The sequence below is a fragment of the Panicum virgatum genome, chromosome 3K (genome assembly GCF_016808335.1).
Source record: "Panicum virgatum strain AP13 chromosome 3K, P.virgatum_v5, whole genome shotgun sequence".
NCBI classification, from domain to species: Eukaryota; Viridiplantae; Streptophyta; class Magnoliopsida; order Poales; family Poaceae; genus Panicum; species Panicum virgatum.
The window spans coordinates 22789029-22811610 of NC_053138.1; the positions used below are offsets into that span (position 1 = coordinate 22789029).

The 22582-nt window shown below is 49.3% G+C and overlaps 4 protein-coding genes across 4 annotated transcripts; all 4 read left to right on the forward strand.

Annotated features, from left to right (window-relative positions):
- Nucleotides 1-2692: 2692 nt before the first annotated feature.
- Nucleotides 2693-4179, forward strand: LOC120698424 (probable membrane-associated kinase regulator 4). Its single transcript, XM_039982023.1, has one exon. The coding sequence runs from the start codon at nucleotides 2912-2914 to the stop codon at nucleotides 4049-4051; it is 1140 nt and encodes a 379-aa protein (XP_039837957.1). The 5' UTR covers nucleotides 2693-2911; the 3' UTR covers nucleotides 4052-4179.
- Nucleotides 4180-13710: 9531 nt separating this feature from the next.
- LOC120698425 lies at nucleotides 13711-14754 on the forward strand. The gene is made up of 2 exons (XM_039982025.1): nucleotides 13711-14333; nucleotides 14465-14754. The coding sequence occupies exons 1-2, from the start codon at nucleotides 13964-13966 to the stop codon at nucleotides 14506-14508; spliced, it is 414 nt and encodes a 137-aa protein (XP_039837959.1). The 5' UTR covers nucleotides 13711-13963; the 3' UTR covers nucleotides 14509-14754.
- Nucleotides 14755-17316: 2562 nt separating this feature from the next.
- LOC120698426 lies at nucleotides 17317-18386 on the forward strand. The gene is made up of 3 exons (XM_039982026.1): nucleotides 17317-17484; nucleotides 17575-17680; nucleotides 17931-18386. The coding sequence occupies exons 1-3, from the start codon at nucleotides 17446-17448 to the stop codon at nucleotides 18080-18082; spliced, it is 297 nt and encodes a 98-aa protein (XP_039837960.1). The 5' UTR covers nucleotides 17317-17445; the 3' UTR covers nucleotides 18083-18386.
- A 1953-nt stretch (nucleotides 18387-20339) lies between these two features.
- On the forward strand, nucleotides 20340-22036 carry LOC120701334. Its single transcript, XM_039985434.1, has 5 exons — nucleotides 20340-20627; nucleotides 20698-21260; nucleotides 21327-21485; nucleotides 21571-21618; nucleotides 21692-22036. Exons 2-5 carry the CDS (start codon nucleotides 20714-20716, stop codon nucleotides 21967-21969), a joined length of 1032 nt encoding a protein of 343 aa, XP_039841368.1. The 5' UTR covers nucleotides 20340-20627; nucleotides 20698-20713; the 3' UTR covers nucleotides 21970-22036.
- The last annotated feature ends 546 nt before the right edge of the window (nucleotides 22037-22582 follow it).

The following is a 22582-nucleotide window of genomic DNA, read 5'->3' on the forward strand; positions in this document are numbered from 1 at the left end:
AACCCCGTATGGCGCCAACGACGCTCCGCCACAGGCGCCTGTGCGCGTACCCGTGCACGTTGCATTTGCACCGGCAGCCGCGCAGCGCCACGGCCACACAACCCGCCGCCAACCGTCGTTTGTTCGCAGCGCCTTGCGGTGCGCGTAGGAGGCAAACCATCCGTCGGATCTGACCGAGGCAGGTGCTCTGGCATCTCGACGTAGTACGCTGCTGCTCAGCTCCGGTCTCCCGGTGGTTGCTCGTTTCTGGGTAGCTCGGGCTTAGGTTTGCCCGAGACACCGATTCAGACGTACGCTGTGCTATAGTGTGCTGGCCTCGCCTCTCCTTGTTCCTGTAATAATTTGACTCTTTCTGCTGGCGTCTTCGAGAATAAGTATTATAACGAGCTGATGTTGAGAAGAAAGGAGATGAGAGGAAAAAAAGAGGAAAAACGGGGCTGCAAGTTTGTAACCGCTTTCGATACAAGAATAAAGAAATCTTGTGCGAAAGACAAGTGAGTTTTACATTAATGGTGAAGAGCTAATTAATTTTTAATGGTGAAGAGCTAACTAATTGATTGGGCTGAAAGGTAAACTTTAAGGATCCAGCCAGGTGGTTGTATTACAGTGCCTTCTCCTCCACTACCTCCAGCACAAAGTTATGGCTGGGATTTCACAACAGGGGCGTACCGTTCTTTCCCCGTTACCCTACCTTTACCCTCGCGACCCTTTTTCTCTTTATCTGAAATCCAAAAAACAAACAAAAAGATTACACGCAGCAAGCATACAAGAGCGAGCCCAAATGTGCTCGTAGCAGGCTAGCAGCTACCAACACAAACACACACTCCTAGCTAAGTAGTAGCTCGCTGGCTGGCTTTGCCCATAAGATCCTTTGCTTAACCACCATAACCTCCTGCACCATTAGTATATTTTGCATCGTCGAAGCAAGAATCTTCCACGTCCCAACCACCGCCGACCACGCTCTGCGGCGTCCTGCAAGTGGGCACGCTATTCCGCCCTGCAATCCACCGCAAATCCGGAGCTGGGGGCAGAGCTGACCTCAACCTAACCCTGCACTGCATCTCCCAAGGTTTTTTTTCAACTGTTGTGAGCTCCTGACTCAGCAGCAATCAGACAGGCTCGGCAGAAGAATAATCCCATGGATCAGCGGCGCGACGGCCTGATTGCGACTGGAAAGGGCGATGCTAATCCAGCTGCTGGGCACAGGGCACTCCAATGGAGCAGCGGTACAAGCAGGGAATATATTACTCGCAAAGTCAAGGGCCTTGTAGTCTGCAGAATGCAGAATGCAGAATGCAGAATGCAGCCTGTGTCGAAATGACAACTCGATTCCATCTATACGTCGTACTTTGGGTTGACAAGTGACGTGTAGGTGTACTACCAAGGAGTAGGTTGCTAGCCACTAGGATTGGGACCATACGTTGTCTGCAGAAATTCATGGCCCGTCGATTTGCTGATCCTGGGTAACGAAACTGAAGAGACAAGAGATACCTCTTTCATACTTCTCCTGCAATTGTCATGTTGGTTCATCTCACGCACTTCAAGTTCTTCCGGGATCAGTTCGGACTCCCTGGCATGGCATCGGTGCTCGGTTTTGATCCGAAAGTCACAGTCATATAGTCTCACGTAGGCATTCATTTACCTCTTGGAGTTGGACTTCACTTTCTCATGCCTCCCCCAAAGGTGGAGCCAACTGCTAGTTTATAGCAATTGAGAGATACAGTATAAGAAATCACTTGTTTAATGGTCTAACTCTTATCATACAATTTAGGATATAACAGTCTCGCATACTCTTAGAATAAGCATCTCGATCAAGAGATAGCTCTTCTCTTTCCTCTCTCTCTTCCACTTAAACAAAATACTATCATATTTTACTTCTATAAGTAGCTCACTTGCACCAATACCATTGGAGGCGGCCTTAATCCGAGCTGCAATGGTACTGGTGAATAGTGAATCCTACTACAGTACTACAAGCGCAGGAATAGTGAATCCTGAGCGGCCGCACTGCACTGCTCATTGATGAGCGAGTGATGGCGCCTTCACACACTTCAACGGACTGGCGCCGCAGCGCCGTGGCCAAACGCGCACGCGCCTACGGGGAGGTCTGGTGGTCTCTGTAGCGCGCCACTGCTCGTCGTCTGCCCCTCGTTCCGTGCTCTCTGCTTCTCGTCCCGTTCCGGGCGGGCCACGAGCGGAGCCGCTGCCCTGCCATTTCGAATTCGAAAAAAACTGGCCGTGGCATCCAGAGATTTGTGCACATTTTTGTCGAGAACATGCGTGTCCAGCAACGAGCAACCCAAGGGAAGGGGATCACAGTATAGATCCTGCGTATCGTCCGTACCTGCTCGTAAACTCCAAAGCGATCATTGCCAAAGATTGCACAGTGCCCCGAGTGATCCAACAGTGACATTTTTCTACTACTCTACCCAGCACCAGCGGCGCGTAGTGGCCTCTGTCGACCGTCCGATAGGAAGTGGCACGAGCGAGGCAGCCATGGAAAGACGAGACGCATGCCCACCCTGCACTTCGTCAGAGAACGAGAGGGAAGGCCGTTCAAAAAAGCAAAAGGGCACCACCCCCTGCCCCTAATCAGTAGTCGCGCAGGGCCGCCGGGCAGGCAGGCGGGCACCAAAGCCGGGTTTCCTTCAGAAAAGAAGGCGCCAAAGCCCGGGATGGAGCAATGATATGGACGGACAGCGACGGCCGGGCACACAGCGGCGCGGTGGCTACGTGCAGCCAGTGGGGGGCGCGAACAAGAAGCAGATCATGCGGGAGATGGTAGGGCCCCCTGGAAAGCACGAGCCCGGTTTATAAACCCCCCCTCCACTGATTCGTCAGCCATTTTGTTTGGCTCCGAAGAATCATCGCGCAGGCTCCGGTTCCGGTGACAATAAGCCAAGAAACACGAGCGATGGCGGCGGGGAGGCGAGAGGAGGCGCTGCGGGAGGAGGAAGGGGAGGAGGATTACATCGACATGGACCTGAGCTCGGCGCCCGCGGCGGCGCGGGAGTTCGAGTTCATGTCGGCGCCGCTGGACCGGTGGGGGGAGCCGCTGGCGTCGCCGGCGGACGAGCTCTTCTACAAGGGGAAGCTGCTGCCGCTGCACCTCCCGCCGCGCATCCAGATGGTGGAGGAGCTCCTCGACGGCCGCGGCGACAGCGGGGGCCGCCGCTTCAGGGGCGGCAGGGGGGAGGCCCTGCTCGGCGGCGGCTTCAGCACAGCGCCCGCGACGCCGTACGAGTCGTGCAACGCGTCGCCGGCCAACTCGTGCTACGTCAGCGGGGAGCTCAACGTCGAGGAGTATTTCCAGGAGTACGCGGCCGGCCTGGCGGGCGCCGCCGCCGCGGCGGAGGCGGCGGCCGGGGAGAGGAAGCCGTGGTCCAGGAGGCTCAGGTTCATGCGGCAGCTCAACCTCGGCCTCAAGCTCAAGGCGTCCAAGGCCTACCTCAAGACGATATTCGCAGCCAAGGCGGGGGACCAGGATGGCAAGAACGTTCCTGGAGCGACGAGGGGAGTCCCGGAGCTCGCCCACGGCCATGGCCACCTCAGTCCGTGGAGGAAGAATCCGTTTGGCCAGGTCAGAAGCAACAGGTGCATCGCCTCGCACGGCGCCGGCGCCGGCGGTGGCAGCGCCCGTGCCACGCCCACGGTGGAGCGGCACAAGGAGCGCGAGCACGGGCACAGGAGGTCCTTCTCCAGCGTAATCGTCCGGTACTCGTCGTCGAACAAGATGACCCCAGCCCCCGCGCTGCCGTCGTCGTCGTCATCGTGCTCCTCGTCGTCGAGCTCCTCGTCGGCCTCCTCGTCGGTCCGGACCTCCAGCGAGTCCGACGACGGCGCCGGGCCGGCGCTGAGGAGGAGCAGCAGCGCGAGCTCGGAGGTGGAGAACCCGATCCAGGGGCTCATCGCCTACTGCAAGAAGTCCCAGCAGCTGGCCTCGGTCAGGAAGAGCGCCAGCGACGCTGGGTTCCGGTTCCTCTCGTCGGCGGCGTCCAAGATCGCCGCGGAGTCCGACGGCCTCGACGAGCTGGTCGAGATTTGCAGAGGATGATTGGCATCCTGATGATTGTACAATGACGCAACGCGTCCTGAAAATTTTGTGAAAACTGAAACTTGTGCTGTTGGCCACCCTGTGTCATGATGATATTGTTCAAAGGAATGACATCTGAACTTTGAGCATTGGCTGTTTTCAGTACATTATCCATTGTCTTAGCCATGTGTGTAGGTAGAGTAATTTCTTTAGTTGCATATAAAGTTTATTACCGAAGAACCGTAGATTTTTCACATATTTCTAGTAGAAGTCAATAGCAGAGTCCTGCCGCAATTACATCACTGAAGAATTGTCTGTGGTGTACTGATAGACCAGTACTACTAATGGATGCAGAGTATTCTCGAAAAAGAAAAGTGCTAATGGACGCAGAGTATAAAATGAGGGAATAAAACCCACTTGAAGTCAGAGTCATATGATTTGGTGAAGGGAGCGAATCTCATTCGTCTTAACTGAGAAGGCACTCAGGCAGAGCACAGATGTGGAAATGACGCTATTCAGTCCGGTCAGCTTGCTTTGCTTGCTTCTGAACTCTAGGAACTCAAAGTAAAGCCAAGCGGCGAGAGCAAGAGGATGAACTAAAGCAAGACAATCAAAGCTGTTTGACAAGCCATGAAGATAAACACCTTGCAGCTTTACAAAACTCTATGATATCATCTCACATCTGTCTTTCAAAGATATAAGCCATCTCACATTTTTCACATAGTGCCCTGCATTACTGCATAGGCTGATAAACTGATTCACCATAACATTGACTTGTAGATAACCTGTTTTCTAACATTTGTTTGGGTGTGCATGCTGATCCGATCTTCATCCAATCTACAATCTTATGTTTCTTATACTACCATGAGTATCATAGCAAACTAAAATACAAGAACTGGGACCCTCTCTTTCTTTTTAGTTTTAGGAACATCGAGTTTCAGTGGCCGACACCCAAAACTTGCAAGCTAAAAAGGGTTCAATTTCCAATATACCACACATTGGTATACATTGCCTCACACTACCAGCACAATGTCTACCTTTGAAGCTACGGATGATCAGAAAACAAGCAAGAATTGGTTCTGTTGAGGGATTTTCTTTTTCCAAACAAAAGTTAGAAAGAGGAAAACAAGACAATGTGGGGGAAACAATGGAGGCAGCAACTTTTTGCTCCCATCAATGGCTGTCTAGGTCACCATGGATCCCCTGGTACGCAATGGCGGCCACATGGCAACATGAGACATAATTTAGCATATCTGAATATCCGACTGATATGGCTCCACAAATTAGATGAGCACCTCTTTACATGCAGGAGTAGATTTGAGAGTGTCACTTACATTCCATTATTGTCCTTCTTTTTCCTTTTGAAGATTTGAGAGGGTAACTTTTATGTAATTCTTCATTTTTTATATTTCTTTTCCTCCTTTTCTTGAGACTTGGGTGTGAATCTGATCATGCGCAACTTAAACATAAATGGGCATAGAAAACGATTGCTTAACATTAACACAAAAGGCAAATGCGACAAAAAACAATGGGAAAAAATATGTTTTACTAGGACGACATTATGAAATTCACGAATCCTGAACAGGTCAACTAGACAACTTATACTGACTCCTAGCGTGAGCACATATAGTGATGTGGTTCAGTAGCAGAATTGGCAATTCAGGTGTACCAAACTGAGTGACGGGTTGATCCGAGATAAAAGAAAGAAATCTTAGTACTTCTACAGCTAGTTTAAGGGCACAAAGTCCAAAGCTGAAAACAAGGAGCAGATTCCTTATTCTCCTATTTAGTTCCCACCCCGTAAACGCAAAAAAGCCGTAAACGCAAAATTTTGCGAAAGAATCTTACTAATTTGAAGTAGTAAATGAAGACTATTTATAATATTTTTTGCATGGATGGGCTGTAAATCACGAGACGAATCTAATGAACCTACTTAACCCATGATTTGCAACAGTGATGCTACAGTAATCATCCGCTAATTATTGCTTAATTATGGATTAATTAGCATCATTAGCTTCGTCTCGTGATTTACAACCCATCTGTGCAAAAAAGTTTTGTAAATAGACTTCATTTAGTACTTCAAATTGGCAAGATTCCTTCGCAAGAAAATTTTGCGTTTACATGTAAAGGGAACTAAATAGGGTCTAACTCCAATTTGGCGTCCATGAAAGCTGCAATACAAACAGCCAGCAGACAAGACCAGCCCATCCTGCATCACAAATTCACAATCGCCTTGGCAACAAAACCAAGTCTGCAAGACCGCACCAAGTTTTCCCCTCCCATCTCGCTGAAACTGAAGTACTGCACCAATTTATATTTATAAAAAAGCATCAGCACATCAGGCCATTGGTTTGCTCATAAACAACACTGCCTGTCAGCGTCCAACCCTGTCCCTGTCCTCAATCGGATCGGAAGGATCCCACTCGACCGAAAACTAAATGTTCCACCCCGCCTCTTTACGCGGAAATCTCGTAAAGAAATTGCGACGGCGAATAGCCTTTCGAGCCGGGGGGGCACGCGCGTGCCATTGCTGATCAGACGTGGAGCGAGATTAAAGCGGAGGCAGGCGGATTCAGCCATCAAATTGGTGGAGCGGGGGGTTTCTTTTGTGCCGCCCCGGCATCTCCGGCACCCGCAATTCGCCGGAGATTTTCCGCCTTGTTTATGTGCATGTGCTTTGCGTCTAGCATCCGGTTTTCGCATGGCGTAAGCTGTGGCTTTTTGTGCTTTCTCCTGGCCCTACGAGGATTCCCTGCTCTTGCAGTTACATGATCTACCGTTGTGCCTATGATTCAGCGGGGCAGAGAGAACACGCCAACATGGAGCGAGTGAACTGGGTAGTAAATGAGCAGATTTGGGTAGTGACAGCCAGCTGAAGCTAAATCTCTTGGTTATGTTCTTCTAAGAAGTAGGATAAGACGAGAAGCCAGCAGCTAAAAGTTCCTCAAGGAGTTGCTTGTTTGAGGAATCACTTTGTCCTAGTTACATGAGGTAGTTTATTTTTAAATTTTTTAGAATTCATTATCCAAGGCATCGTAATGAAGAATCCATGGTGATAAAAAAAAATTGAGCAAGTTTTATTAGTAGGCTTAGGCTCCCTGAAGTGAGCAAAATGAAGTGAAAGGACTAGCCGAGGGCCTTCGGGCAGTGGGCCGAGGAAAGCGAGAGCGTATGCTTAGCTGGGCCAACCGAGCGATGGGGCGCGAATTTTGAAAGGCCAGGCCTGTGCCTCCCGCACAGAGCTCCCCCTATATCGTTGGTTTCGGCCCAGTGATTGCCGGAGGGCCGACCGACCAGAGATCAATGGTTTTTTTAATCCCACTCTCAAGAGAGAGTGTCTACGGCCAAAAGAGGTATTAGATCCTCGAGTTACAAGAGTTCTTAGACTCTAAATCTCAAATGATGTTTTCACAAAAACAAAAAACTACAGAATAAAGAAAGAAAGCTAGAAGACTAAGCTTCAATCTTCTTCTTTGTTTCTGATCTTCAACCTTGCAACGTCTTTCCACAACACCAATCCATCGCATCATTGCATGCTTAGAAACTTGATGTCCAGATCATCTGTGCCCATCATGTCTCTTCACGTAAACCTCCACCTTTGGGAACTCCGAAGGCGGTGCACCCAACGAGGAAGCGACGCCAAAGGCGCCGTCGTCGCCAGTGTTTGGTTTTCACCAGGAGTCCTGATCAATGAAGTGACGAGAGGCACAATGATGACGCCCCCAAGAAGGAAACGGCGCCCACAGGTGTCGTTGTCATCGACACCGGCACAATGCCAAGCAAGGATTTCGCCGAGATCCTCCCGCCCCTCAACCATGAAGAAGGTTGCCGATGCCAAGAGACAACGGTAATTCACGTCGGCACTGGCACGCGCCGCCACGACCTATGAGCGTTGCGCCCAGTCTAGTGGGCGCCTGTCTGGCCGCTAGGGCACCCGGCCCTGCTCACCGGCGCCTAGCCGCCGCTACCGCCCGCCGGCGGAAGTACCGGCCGGAACCGCTAGATCTGGAGCGTTAACCTCGACGCTAAGCCAGGGATGGCCGGATCCGGAGCGCCAGCCCCCTGACGCAGTAGTGCCCCTCCGGATCCCGTGCCTGGCCAGCCGCCAAGCCGCAGTCGACCGAGCACCGCGTCCCCAACAGCCGGGGTAGGAGGAATGGGCGAAGCATAGCCTCACCGCTTTCCTCCCCACGCTACGGGGCCTTGGATCCGGGCGAGGCGGAACTCTGCCGCCCAAGCCCCATCCGCCCGCCGCCGCCGCCAAGTCGTCTCACTGGAGAAGGAAGCCCAAGTGGAGTCTAGCTCCGCCGCCGCCCTCCTCACTCTTGCTTGCACCCAGCGCCGCGACGAGCGTCGGCGAGGACACGAAAAATGGAGGAACCAGCCGGCATGGCGGTGAGATCCTATCCCGAGCTGGGTGGTGAAGAAGTGAGCCCCACCACCTTCCTCGCACCCGTGCGGACTTCCGGCTGAGCGCTCGGGCAATGGCGGGGGTAGGAGGGAAGGGGCCGGCTGGCGGCGGCTAGGGTTTTCACCCGAGCCGCCACTAGAGGTCTATGTATGTACCTAAAAAAAACAAAATCAATGTTTCGGTGCCTGATTATCTGGTTCACCTTTTCTTGTTTCATTATCTGACGTGATCTTAGTAACAGCACGACTCGATGATACCCTTAGTTTTCAGTCTCTCCGGGCGTGATCAGGCTAGCGGTAGCTAACGATATTTCTCATCGGGCAGGTGAGATAATTAAGGTAAGTTAAGTCCATTTGCCGATTTCTTTTATGTGCTGATATACATTTTTTTTCTTTCTTCTCTTTTTGCCTCTGTTCTCTGTGCTGTGGCTGGTGCTGATTTGTTGTGAGAGAAAAATACTATTGGCTGGCTAGTGGCTGCTTGCTGGTGCTGGTTTTGTGTGAGAGAAAAATATTGTTGGCTAGATGCAGTGAAGAGAGTGTTTGATTCAGAGTTGTTGGCCGGTTGGTTTGTACCAACTTCGTATGGCGTGTGGGCCAAGCGCGCGACTGTGCCTTGGCCGCCGCGCGACGCAAACAACAATGAAGCGACCTGTCCTCCAACAAATCTGGATGGTTTTGTTTCCTTCGCCTGGGTGACGCGATCGCATTGTTGAGTGACTGATGCGGACCCTGAGATTTTCACGGCACGGCCCAACAGGCCAACACACTGTAGAGACGCTGTATTCTGCAGGTACTATACGCGGCATGAGTTGTCTGCTGTGACGTGAAATGCAGTAGGGGCGCGCTGTTATAGGTGGCCAAGCCCATACGCGCTGGTAGATTCGCTAATGTGGTTTTAGTTTGGAGTTTTTCTTTATTACCTAACAGATTTCATTGCACAAGTTTTTCTTTACCACCTAACAGATTTCATTGCACAACTATGCATACACGCACTACTAAAAAAATATTAAGCGCAACCTTTAAAATGGTCTAAGATGCTGGTACGATTTTTAACCACATCGATTAATGTCTGCGATTAATCGAGGGGGTTTATAACCGACTCGCAAAATCGATTAATTAGAGGCAGGCGCCTTAAAATGTCCGTCTCGGTTAATAGACCGAGACAAATGTTTTAAAGCAAATGCCTTAGTTAATACATTAATCGAGATGAGCACGCTATAAGGCCCGCCTCAGACAATATTGGCCCATTTCGGAGCCCAAACAGCCCATCTAGGCCTGGTATTCCCCACTGAATATATATACGGTGACTTAGGGTTTCAACTCTCTCACTTCTCTCCCTCACCCTCAGCCTCTCATGCCGCTCTACCTCCCCTCCCTGAGCACACCGCGTCCTCCCTCCTCTCCCTCACTCCCTGAGCACGTTGGCCCGACCTCCCTCTCCCCGAGCATGCTGGCCCCTCCCTCTCCTTTGGAGCGGGGCCGCGGCGGTGCCCGGCATCGGCGGCGGAGGCAAGCAGCGGGCGGGCGGGTGCGGCGGATGCGCGCAGCAGCATGCAGTGGGACGCGGACGCGGGTGGCAGCTGCCGCGGCGAGGATGGGCTTGGCGGGCTTTTTCTTTTTTATTTTTTTAATTAACTGAGGCGGGTAGCAAAAGCATCTCGATTAATGCCATAATTAACCATGACTTTGACTCCGAGACGGTTGCAAAAACTGTCTCGGTTAATGTTTTTTTGCCCGTCTCGATAAAAATTTCTGTAGTAGTAACGACCTGATGCGATTAATTGTAGAAATTACACCAATTAATTAATTCTCTTGCGCTTTCGTCCTCTTCACGCAGAAAGTTGCAACACAGTTAATAGCTTTCTCAAGCCATCTATACTGGATTACTGGTTGACCTCCTCTTGCATAGGCAATATGAAACTATTTTTCTTTGGCTGGTGCTAGCGCGTGCTGGGCCAATTTCGGCCCACCAGCCACACGGGTTGTTACAGTTTTCTTTTTCAGAAAGTGGGATTTTTGGTATAGAGAAAAATAGAAAAAATGATTATTTGAAGTTTATAGATCCAGGCCCGTACGAAAAAGGTACAAATCTCGAAAGACAAGACACAACGATGCATCTACTTTCTGCGCGTGCTACTAGTACCTCCCTCGATGCCTCAAAAGATGACAGATGCTGACGGAAATGACAGTCAAAGGAAATGAAATTAGAAGTGGTGGCGGTGAAGAAAATTTGAAAATATCACGGCACTAAAGAAATCACCAAAATTTCCAGTGGTATCAAGAGAATCTAATTACTCCTGCATGGGTCGAAATCACTATACAATGCTGTACGTACCGGGCCCAGTTGTCAGCGACCCCGTCGTCAAAACACTAGCACAAAAACAGTTCTTGGCTTCGCACACGAGGAATGAGATGGCAACGGCACGCATGGATGGACAGATCATCTCCACACAAGTAACACCTCATCATCGCAGTCGCAGCGAGCGAGCGATCCATTCAGAGAGAGGCCACAGAGAGAGCGATCGAGAGGTGCAACTCCCACGCCGCGCCAATGGCCGGCCGGCCAGAAGCCGCCAATATACCATCATGCGCGCAGCTAGCTAGGGGCTAGGGCGCGCGCTGCCGCACCATTAGCAGGATCGCGCTGTCCCTGGCATGTCGGTTTTGCCCGTCGTCTGACGTTGCAAAGATATATCGCCGTACGCGCGGCGATCGATCTCCTCCGCCCCCCTGGCCCTTCCTGGGGGAACGCGGCGGCGCCGATCGATCTATTAGCTGCTATCTCATCGGCAACCTGTGATCCAGGTTGCGTATCGCGCCGCATCATCCGCAGCGGCGAGGATGGGATAGGGTCGGATCCGGATCGGGTGATGAGATGGATGAGCGAGCGAGGCCGCCGACGAACCGGCGGCGATCGATCACGAGCCGGCGGCCGGCACATCGTACAGTTTCTAGTGGATCGAGCGCGGCGGCGGAGGACGACGACGAAACGCGACACACCTCGTGGCGAGAGTAGTAGGTGGGAAGTCCATTCGGTCGATTCTCTCTCTCATATGCTCGCAAGGAAACCTCTGTCTTCTACAGTAACAATTCCCCGGGCTTAAGCTTGTAGTATTTTATTGTGGTGGTGGTTGGGGGGGGGGGGGGGCTCCCTGGGCAATGTGTTGCACTGTGCACTGGCGTTCGCACCTTGGCAATAATGATGAAGCTTCTTGTCTCCCAGAAATTAGGATAGTTTTGTTTTCTTCTTCACCCCATGTATGATCTCTATCTCATACATGTTTGTTTTCTGCTTAATTATAGAAGAATAATGGGGTGGTTGCCTCACAACTTGAATGTAAAACTGACACACACACGTACTTATATATACCACATGTGTACGATGCGTACTTCTATGCATGGGGGAATATATAAATTAAACAAAACTTGGCTAATCACTGTACCTACAAAGTGTAGAGAGATAGATCTTCTTACACTGCAACTACGCCAGGCCCATTATTACCCAGGGAAGAAGGTCGCCGGCGCACGTACATAAAACGTTATTGCTCATGGGATGGAATAATCTCAGCATCAATGGGCCTAGAACTGAGCTGATGATCCAATTCTAGAATATGTTTCAGAAGAGAGGTTTGTTTCTCAGAATATAAGCTGTTTTTAAATAACGGAGTGACAATCCCAGCCTCCACACATGAAGCATATATGGCCATATAAAACTAGACAAAGTTATGAAAATTATGTTTGTAACTAACAGCTAATTGGCAAGGGCGGCGGAGCTACGTTGTAGCTTCCAGGTGTGGCCACGCTCACAAAAAAAAAATCTACAATCACTTATCACCTTTAAATTTTCACCATGTTTGCTTGAATATCATACATATATTATGAAGTGCCGCTCCCCTCTATTGCTCTCTATCTCTGCCCCTACTAATTGGTAGTTTGTGACTAGTTTTAATTAGCTGCGGTATGAATTCCAACACGAGCTTCTACCTAGAACAGTACATAATACTAGTGAAGAACTGATACGCAGTAAAAATTCTTGACCACTGTGTGAATGTGAATCGAATCTACGGAACCAGCCAAGTAGATAGGTGCCCGTTTCCAAGCAACCGACGTGGTGCGATGGTACATTGCTCCTGTACCAGCATGCCTCGGGTAGTCGGGTCAATTACTTGATTCCCCATGAAATTTAGGGAGCCAATCAGCCAGCGCCACGTCATGTGGCCGGGAGAGCTAGCCATGCCCGAGGCGGATTACCTTCCGTACATAGTTTTCGGTGCCAGTAGCTACTGGGCTGTGTTTAGATCTCTAAAAAAATGGGAGAAAAAGTCACATCGGACACTGTAGTACAGTGTAACATTTTTCGTTTGTTTATAGTAAATATTGTCCTACTATGACCTAACTAGGCTCAAAAGATTCGTCTCGCAACGTACATCCAAACTATGTAATTAGTTTTTTTATTTACCTACATTTAGTACTCCATGCATGAGTCATTTGCTATATTTAATGTTTCGATGTGATGGAAAATTTGGATTTGGGGGAGGGGTTTTGGGGCATCTAAACACACCCTAGCTAGTCAGGGAGCTCAGGATCGCTCGTAACCAAGTAAATTCGCCTCTGATTCCGCCCGTAGAGTACCGGCCAGTGCAGAATTTTTATTTTCTTCGGCACGTGTACATGCATCATCACAGTTAGTTATTTCTGTGCGAAATTAGGACTTCGGGATTTCCTGAAAATGCATCACAGTCGACAGCGCCTTCTCGTCAACATCAACTGTTGATCGATGAGTCCATTTTTGCTTCAAAATTAAGCAAGGGTCGACCACTACACGTAGCCATGCATCTTTATCAATTTATTTGTTTGTCTAGACAGTAAAATGAGGATGAATACTTCGGCTTTTATTCAGTCACGAACATGACGATGCAGTATACGTATAAGTGTAAAATATAGGCAATAGGATTTGAACATATGTCCAGAAATAAATACACTCGCATGCATATATTCACACGTATGAAGTATGATGTATGAACACCAACGGAAAAATTGAACTATCAATTCCTAGATTGGCAAGTCACCAAGGGCACCTTGATGCTAACATTTACCATTAAATAAATAGCACTATGAGTGAATACTTCGGTTTGATATACATATCCTGTTGCTTAGAGCACCTTATAGCTTGCTAACCATTAAGAGTATCTCCAAGAGGCTAGCCAAAATAGATTGAATAGGTAGAAATAAAGAAAAGAGGGAAAAATCACGATCCAATAGAAAAACTATATTCCTCTCCTCGCTATCCCCATGCCCTTGCTAGCTAAAAATACTGATGCCTCCCTCGCCATCCCCTCCCCTGCACCGTCGATCTCTCCTTTTCGCACGCAAAGCTGCCGCCGTCCCCGACATCCCATGGAGTACGCCTGCTCCCGCCGTACTGCACTGCCCTGCCGTACCGTGTTGCCCCAGGCGGCCAGCGGGATCGACCTGGTGATGAGCTGGTTCTAGTAGAGGTAGAGGTCGGCGAGCTGGGGCATGGACGACACCGACGGGCGGGGTAAGCCTGATAGCCGGGATGAAGCGCATCTCGGCGACGAAGGAGCGGAAAGCGAGCAAGATGGCCACTGCCGTCAGCACCGTCTTGGCATCCTCCGTGGCCACACGTTCATCCACTTGGGCAATAGGCCCTTCTCCTTCCTCTCGCCCTCCTTCTCGGGGCCCATGGGCGGCACTTCGTCGGGAGCCGCGGGGCGAGGATCCCCCGCAGCACCGAAGGTGCGGGCGGTGCCACGAGTGCCCCGCCATGGTGGAAGGCGGCGGTGGACACAACGGTGGCTTTGCTTGATTGCTTCCTCTCTGTCTCCTCCTCATTGTCTGCAGCCTCCTCAAGCTCTTCCAACTTTAGGTTTGAGTCCCTCTCTACCGCTCCGGGGCTCCCCCAGCCAATCCTCGTGTTCTTTGCCCCCTCGCTGCTTCAGAATTTTCCCCTAGAAATTGGGCAGATTGTATTGTCTTTTTGTGGATTTTTCTTTGCAGTATGTTTCTACAAAGATTTTGCGGTTACTCATGGAAGGGCTTGAGAAAGCGGGCTTCACAAGACATGGCTGCGGAGGCCGGTAGTGTGCAGGCCAGGAGGCAGTGGTCCTCCGGCCGTGCGGCTCGCCGGCGTCTGCGTTAGACACTGACTTTGGGGATGGAGTGGATATACTGCTGATTTTGAAGAGTGGTTTTGGAGAGTTTGTTGGTTACCCCGCTGCTTAAGAAGTTTTTTATTTTTTGTTTTACGGAGCTGGTAAAACTCTAAATTTAACTAAAGTTATAGCTAATCTTTTGGAGTTGCTCTAAACTATGCTTATTTCTACAAATATAACCTCTTTTTGGTAATGCTCCAGTTTTAACTGTTTCAACAGTTCTGCTAGAGCCCTACCAAATGGGGTGGAAGGAAATGGCTCCATCGAAGGAGCCTCGGGTTTTCCCACTGAGAAGAGCCGGAAGATGGAGGGGGAGCCAAAAAAAATGGCTCCATGCATCTCCCACCTCGTCTACCATCTTTGCCACATGCAGCTACGCTCTGTTTCCTTGCACATGGCATCATTTTTTTAATGCACTCCACCTCCTCGCAGCGCTCGTCACTTGACCTCAGCGATCTCATGCCATCACTCTTGTCGACCAACTTTGTCGTTGCTCCTCAGCCTGCCTCGTCCCACCACGGCTCCTTAGTGAAGCTTGAGACTGCGGTATGGAGTTCATGGCGGCGGCAAAAAGGCCTAGTGGCAGGGGGCGGGAGGCCAAGCGGCAGCGGAAGCCTGACGGGTCACGGGGATGGATCGGGCGAATGGATAAGGAGCAAAGAGGATGATAAGAAAAGGACAAAAGAAAACGGATAGAAAGAAAAAAAGAAAAGGAAATATAAGAATAATATGGATATTTCATCCCTTTAAACAACTGGATAGGAAAGCCGTTTTACTAAATATTTTTCCAACTAGATAATCAGGAGCTAAAAAGCCGCTCCACCAGAGAAGGCACATCCGAAGCCGGAGCCCTAGTAAACTAGTCTATAATGTTGGAATCTTTTGTGTAGACTCTGTATAGTTAGTTTTTAATTCTTATTTTGGTGGATCTCAGGGCAATTTTTGTTCTATATATGTTGCAAGCCGTTCTCCATTTCTCGGTCGTGCGAGGTATCTAAGTGATCACATGATAAATGGGACCGTTTCCTCCCATCCTCCGTATAGATACCTAATCGGCTTTGGGACAGCGATTGGCCAAATTTTGGTTAGATGGGCCACCACGCGATCTTATGGGACTTGATCGCTGGTCACTGCAATGTGGGCCATGATATCTGCACACAAGCAAGGATTCGGTTCTTCTGCGGCTTGACCACCACATGTGATCTTCCACCACTGCACTGCTAGATCTAGCCTTAGCTATGGACCATCCTATATAGTGCTAACCCGAGGGCGCCCCACACACTGCAAATTCACGAGCTGATTCATGCCACGGGTGACACTGTCCTGTCCGGAGTGCAAAGTGCTTAATGATTGAGCTCAACAGAGTATCATTATGTTCTGCATGCTGTGGCGCCACTACTGCACGTCCGTCAGTGAATTTACATAGCAATGCGTAATAAACAAGACACTCCATAGAACGTGATGGCTATCCAATAATTATACGTAAGCACGGGTCGATTTTAGTGCTGTGATTAGTTCTAATATTTGGATATATTCATGCACATATATGTACATTATACATTTGGATATATATTCATGATTCATGCGTATGTGTGCATTACAAAACAAACTAGCGAAGACTCTCGATTCCGAGGCTTGGCAAAGTACTACCTCCGGTCATCAATAAGTATTTTTTTGGACATTTTATCGTGATACATATTTGCAAGTACAGCAAAAGTAACATACTTCTATGGAAAAAATTGCTTTTATGAAACTATATTTTCTGACAAATCTACCCACATATCATGTTCAAATATTCAAACCCAAGGCATAAAAATAATTCCTAATCAAATAAAGTTTAGATCATGCACTTGCACACAAAATCAGACATCATCAGTTATTTTTTACCGGAGGGAGTACACTTCTTTCTTTTTTATACGCATATATTACACTATAATAATCAAAGCCATCAAAATCTAAGGGGCACATGGTAATATTGTGTGGCGTGCGCTTGACTAGGCGCATCTGCTAGATGATCGACATTTCAGTTTGCTAGATTGGAGAAGAAAAGTCTTTCAGATGCATTACAAAGTTTGCATTACAAAGTTTGCAATCATACAAAGTTTGCATTACAAAGTTTGCAATTGTCAATGAAATAGGCACAATCTCGCGCCATTCGTTCAACCAAAATATTTGGTTCTAACTTTGGAGGCCTAAGTAGAATTTTTGCAAAGTCCAAGGGAAATAACTGTTGTTTAGCAGCAATGTATAAGTATATAAATAATCACCATAGGAAAAAGCTACAGCCAAAGCTGCGTGGCCAATGGCCACAGAATATAAGAGGACTACAGGAAAGATAATTCTTTTGTTAAATCTGAAGAAATACATAAACATCCATCCATGGTACGTCTTTCAGCTAGCAGATAGAATGAAAAGAAGAGCACGCACTCAACGTCGTGTAAAAGTAAAAGATTTCAAAAGATGCCAAAAGATGAAGGCCCAAGCAGGCAGCAAGCACAGTGAGTTCCGCCTTAGCTGGCCGTTGCCGCTTCGGCCGCCCACACACTCCAGCCACACAGAAAAGCCGGCTTGAGCCGAGAGCCTGAGAGCGAGGTGTGGGCCCGGAAAATCTCCCCGGCTACCTCCCGGCCAATGAGGAGGCGGTGCCCACGTGGCATGCTCCACGTCCCCCTCTCCCCATTCCCCTATTTCTATCGCCTCGCCGGTTGTCGTTGCAGCTTGCGCAGGCGCGTTCTACTGCCCCTCAAGAGCAGCTAAACTCTGAAGCTTTAGTGGATTGATTTTCTCCAAAGCCCTAAACTCTGGTGGTATCCTACTCAGCTCACCATGGGCGACTCCTCATCCTCAGCATCTTACATCAGGATGGTATGTGTGCTGTATCATTTCTATATACGGTACGGTCTTACGGATGCATCAAATTATGACAGGCCTGGTTGCTTTGCTGCTGTGTTTCAGGTTCACCATCTGATAGAGAAGTGCATCTGCTTCAATCTGAACAAGGAAGAGTGCATGGATGCCCTGGAGAAGCATGCCAAGATCAATCCTGTCATCACTTCCACTGGTACTGCACAACCATCATATATACCGTACCATATGCGGATGCTTTAGATTATTCCTTTCATTTTTTCCAGCTTAACCACTCTTGTAACTGGCTTTTTTTGCATGCATATGATTCAATCGATCGATATTATTGTAATAGCGGCCTGCAAGGTTGAGCACCCTTATTATACATATATATTGCTATTCTGCCCTGTCATTTCATGTGATTTGAGCGTTAATTAATTCCTATATATGCATATATATATGCGCAGTGTGGAAGGAGCTGGAGAAGGAGAACAAGGAGTTCTTCGAGACGTACAACAGGGACCGCGCGGAGCGGAACATCGAGGCGGAGACGATGCAGCGGATCCAGAAGATGCTCGCCGAGGCGGCGGCCTCCAAGACCTCCGATGACGAGAGCTAGCTAGCAGCCAGCAGCCAGTGCAGCTAGCTGATGACTAGATCTATAGATCAGCCCGTGCATGGCCTCATGTCCACTGCACAACAGCTCCCCGTTAGCTCGTGAGGCCATTATTCCATAAATAGCTTAGCTACTAGCTTACTTAATTAGCTACCAAAAATAACGATATGCCTCCATGCATGCATGTGCCGTGTGTTTAATTAAGGTTAGGTGGCCATCAAGAAACTTATGTTTAATTCATGTATGTGTATATATCAGTATATGTGTATTCATGTACAAAGAGGATGCATATTATTCAACCTACATATATATAGGAGTACACACACAAGGATCTCCACAGGTGACAGGCCTGCAAATAATTAAAGGTGGATGTAATAATGAGCAAAAGCGAGTAGGCAAAGCAGCAGGCAGGCTTATCATTGCCGGTAATCCTTTTCCGACACGTGGCGGCCGGCGCGCGTATCTGCAGTCAGTGATGACGTGTCGCCGACCGGCGATGCTACTTGCTGGCAGCTCCGCTCGAGGGGATAGCCCGGCGCTGCTCGCCTTGTCGTCTTCCAAACCCCCTCCCAGACGGACTTTCACGTGACGAGGTCCGGGCCGGGCGCGCGCGAGATCGATCGGCTGGATTTTAGGGTTCCTCGCCGTCGTTCTGGGCCCCCGCTTGGTAGGGATCCCTCGCCGTCGCCCGTCGTTTCGGCCCGCCGGCGACGCCGACCCACTGACCCGGACGTCTGCGGCTGCCGCGCCTCTCCACAGGCATCAATCGACGCCAGCCGGTCGGCCGGCCGCTCGTGAGGGCGACGCCAGTCACGCCACCACCACTGTCCCGCTCGAGCTACAGTGCGCGCGGGCAGGGCAGGCCGGCGGCATTAATGGCGCAGCGCATGAGGGATTTGAGCTTTGTACTCCGTAGGTCGCAATCCCATCTCGTGATGAGTCATCCACTCGTGACAACGAGAGGAGGGGGATCGGAATGTCTTGTGATCGACCGGGCGGCCCATCAGGGCCTGGTCGGCGTCGTGGGCCTCTCGCAGGGGCGTGGCCCAGGGATGCCCCTATTTGTGTCCATCAGTAAAGGGGGTTATTGCATCAAAGCATGCAGTCCAAATATGGGTGTTTTTTTCTTTTTTATATTAAAAAAATTAAAATTTCAAAAATATGTGCCCGTTTCAGAAAATTGCGAAAATGGGCTCCTTGTTGCCCAGGCAGGGGGCGACAGGCCCTTTTGGTAAATTTTTTTTTTACAAACAACTTCTTGGGCAGCGTAGCGCGGGGACTCGGCGGCAGGGTGGCCGGTCGCCCCCCACGGGCAATAGGGTCCCCCCTCTCTATATAAGGCCTCCACCCCCATTTCCTCCTCATTTGAGGTCAAAAATTTCACAAAAAATTCAGAAAAAATAGGGGTGAGGAGAAGGGAAGCGGCAAAGCCCTGCCGGATTGCGCACTTGTGATCTGCAGGTAATTATATTTAACTTATATATTTTTCCATTGCTATTGTAGAGTAATTAAATTTAATTAGTGCTATAGTAGAACCATTTAACTAGGAGTTTAAGGATATCTTAGTTACGTAGTAGTAAATTAGTTTAGGAAATTAAGATTACGCGTTTATTATTACAATTGCAGTACTATTAGAGACGTGTTTATAAATTAGTTATGATTTAGACTAGAATTTCGGATATGCAGTATAGAATTTGAGTGTTATCACGTAGTTATGAATACTCATATGTTATAGTTAAAATTTGTACTTAGTTTGTACGGATGATTGAATAATGTAGTGAAGTAAAGATTATGACTCGATAAGTATTTGGTGATGTACAGATATGTCGAGCAAGATGCAGTTTCAAGTGTTTTTTGGTAACTGTAACATTTTGTATGGACCAAATGGAGTAGACCTTTCTGTCTTTAAATGCACATCTAGCGCCATAGATAAACCTCTAGAGAGGAGTTTTGGTTCTATATATAAGTGGCTGCGACGGGTGCAGCAAGACCGATGGTGAGGCTATTTTCTCGGGGTGCCCACTCCTGCTTCAGCTTTGGTCGTACGAGAGGATAGCGGTTGGTCGCCCTATCGTGAGCCCGGAGCCATACCACGACATCTTGTATAGCGACGAGGAGGAGGATTGGCCCACGATGGGTACCCTCTGGAACTGGCGTCAGGTACATTCGCGGAAACTCTACTTCTGTCTTGGTTAGTTACTCGATACATGAAGCTCATTATTAATTTCATATGTTTCGATGTGCAGAGATCTTGGGCGCATGCCCAGGTTAGGCGCGCATATCCTGAGTTCGTGTCGGAGCGGGATATGCTGACGCCAGATGACGTTATCTGGGAGCCATACACCCCAGAGGCGGTGGCGAGACGTGCACCTTTAGGCCTGTCTCTACACTGCTCTGCGAATGCGGGTATGTGGCTTACTACATCCGTCCTTGTTTACGACATCGCGGTTGAGGCGCATTGCCCGCACAGGGTCATGAGATAGTTTGGACAGCGACAGGAGTTTCCGGTGGCCACGGCTTTGGACCGAGTCGAACGGTACAACCACAGGTAATTATGAATGCACTTGTATTATTCAATCATATCGAATCTAACGATTTTTTGTCTACCACGTTTGTAGGTTGTCGAGGAGTGGCATGCCGTGCTCAGCCGTTTGGCACACCACGATGCAGCCGTGGTTGGAGCAATGGGACGATGAAGATGAGAACGTGGTCAAGCCGACAGGACCACACACAGACAGCTCTTTCAGGGCTTACCTCACCTGGTACTTGCCTCGGACTCGGGCTCGTTTGGTCTTTCCTGACACGAACCCGCAGCCACACCAGACGAGTCTTCGGGATGGCTACGCCAAGCACCACGTGGAAGCACTAGCTGGCGCGGTGAGTCTCTTCATAGTGTTTGCAAATGGATTCAAATTCATAATATTATTCAATATGCAGGCGGACTGCTCTGCTTACCTCACGAGGGTGGATCACGGTTCCCCTATGACCCAGGTTGAGCAGAGAGAGGCATGGTCCAGGCACCGTGACCACTTGCGTACAGTACTGCAAGATTTTGGTAGCCGTGTGGACTATGAAGAGAGCCAAGGATCGTCACAGGCCTCGACGTCGTTCTCGTGTCCGGCGATGACACACGAGCCGACCTCTCAGCCAGATCAGGGACGTCAGTGGAACACTACTGCAGGTAACGTGGATACTGAATTTAAATAATATCAGTTTTTGCTATACTTTTACTAATCGACACAAACAGGATTCGGTCTCTCTTCTTCCTTCGGCCATACTGGCCATTGGGGCCAACAAGGATCCCACTTCGTCCCACAGCAGGGGATGGAAATGTTTGGAGGGACAGCGCCAGTTGGGGGACCGTACCCAGGGATGGGACCGCCGCCATCGACACCAGCCTACCCAGGTTAGCTTATGATTCATATGTCATTTTCTACATGTTACTATGAACTACAATAGTATACGCTGACGTGCAAGTTTTTTATGCGTAGGATTCTATCCAGATGCGGGCGTCGGACCTTCTTCCTCTGCACAACCTGGTACATAACACTCTCAATTTTTTCACAAAGTTAAGACGCAACATATGTTGGTTTACATTTACATATTACGCAGGGTTCGTCTCAGACACGTTCGTTCCAGATAGCGGTGGCTTCAACTTAGAAGATCTCGACAACTTCACTTCCCTCTCACCCGCGGAGCAAGGTGACCCCGATGTCTTGGGATCTTCACAGCTAGGAGGAGCACCACTTGGTTACTCTCAGCAGCAGACACCGCAGCCTTCTGTGCGTCCTCAGCGACAAATGAGGTTTCCGGATCGTCACACCTACTCGCAGGGCCATGTCCATGCCCAGCAGAGGGCGAAGAGTGTCCGACACCGTCGGGGTGGCTAGATATGACTTATGTTTGTATCTTGTATGTTTCTTTGTAATGACATAGTGGCCGAACGTTTATATCTTATGGTACCAACAATGTTGTCTTCTCGTTGTTATTAACTACTTTTCATGCATACGCCTCTGTTCTCTCGCACATTTTCCATTACGTACGAATTATAGACATTGAAACCGTAAACTAACATTTATTTATACTCAACAAATGCAAGCTTCCATGTTCAGTACAACACATATCATAGATCATGTCATGAAATCATCTACATCGTCATCCGAGTTCTCATAGGGTGGTGCTGCACAAGAGTTTGAAGACTTGGACGAATCTCCGGTTCTCTGATCCTATCTTGGAGGTCAAGGTTTGGGGGGCATAAAATCATCATCGTCGTCATCCCAGTTAACACAAGATGGTGCTGAAGGTGGTGTGTTACGACTGGACGAACCTTTGGTTCCCTGATCAGGTCTTGGATGCCAAGGTTTGGGGGGCATGAAATCATCATCGTCGTCCCAGGTAACACAAGATGGTGCTGCAGGTGGTCGAGTACGACTGGACGAACCTCCGGTTCGCTGATCAGGTCTTGGAGGCCATGGTTTGGGTGGCATGAAGTCATCTTGGTTG

Excerpts from the sequence above, each read along its gene's own strand:
- LOC120698425 (XM_039982025.1), top strand. The coding sequence starts at position 13,964 with ATGGACGACACCGACGGGCGGGGTAAGCCTGATAGCCGGGATGAAGCG. Across the intron at positions 14,334-14,464 it reads TCAAGCTCTTCCAACTTTAG|TATGTTTCTACAAAGATTTT; the intron begins GTTTGAGTCCCT and ends TTTTCTTTGCAG.
- LOC120698426 (XM_039982026.1), top strand. The coding sequence starts at position 17,446 with ATGGGCGACTCCTCATCCTCAGCATCTTACATCAGGATG. Across the intron at positions 17,485-17,574 it reads CAGCATCTTACATCAGGATG|GTTCACCATCTGATAGAGAA; the intron begins GTATGTGTGCTG and ends GCTGTGTTTCAG. Across the intron at positions 17,681-17,930 it reads TCCTGTCATCACTTCCACTG|TGTGGAAGGAGCTGGAGAAG; the intron begins GTACTGCACAAC and ends ATATATGCGCAG.
- LOC120701334 (XM_039985434.1), top strand. The coding sequence starts at position 20,714 with ATGCCGTGCTCAGCCGTTTGGCACACCACGATGCAGCCGTGGTTGGAG. Across the intron at positions 21,486-21,570 it reads ATCGACACCAGCCTACCCAG|GATTCTATCCAGATGCGGGC; the intron begins GTTAGCTTATGA and ends TTTTATGCGTAG. Across the intron at positions 21,619-21,691 it reads TTCTTCCTCTGCACAACCTG|GGTTCGTCTCAGACACGTTC; the intron begins GTACATAACACT and ends CATATTACGCAG.
- LOC120698424 (XM_039982023.1), top strand. The coding sequence starts at position 2,912 with ATGGCGGCGGGGAGGCGAGAGGAGGCGCTGCGGGAGGAGGAAGGGGAG.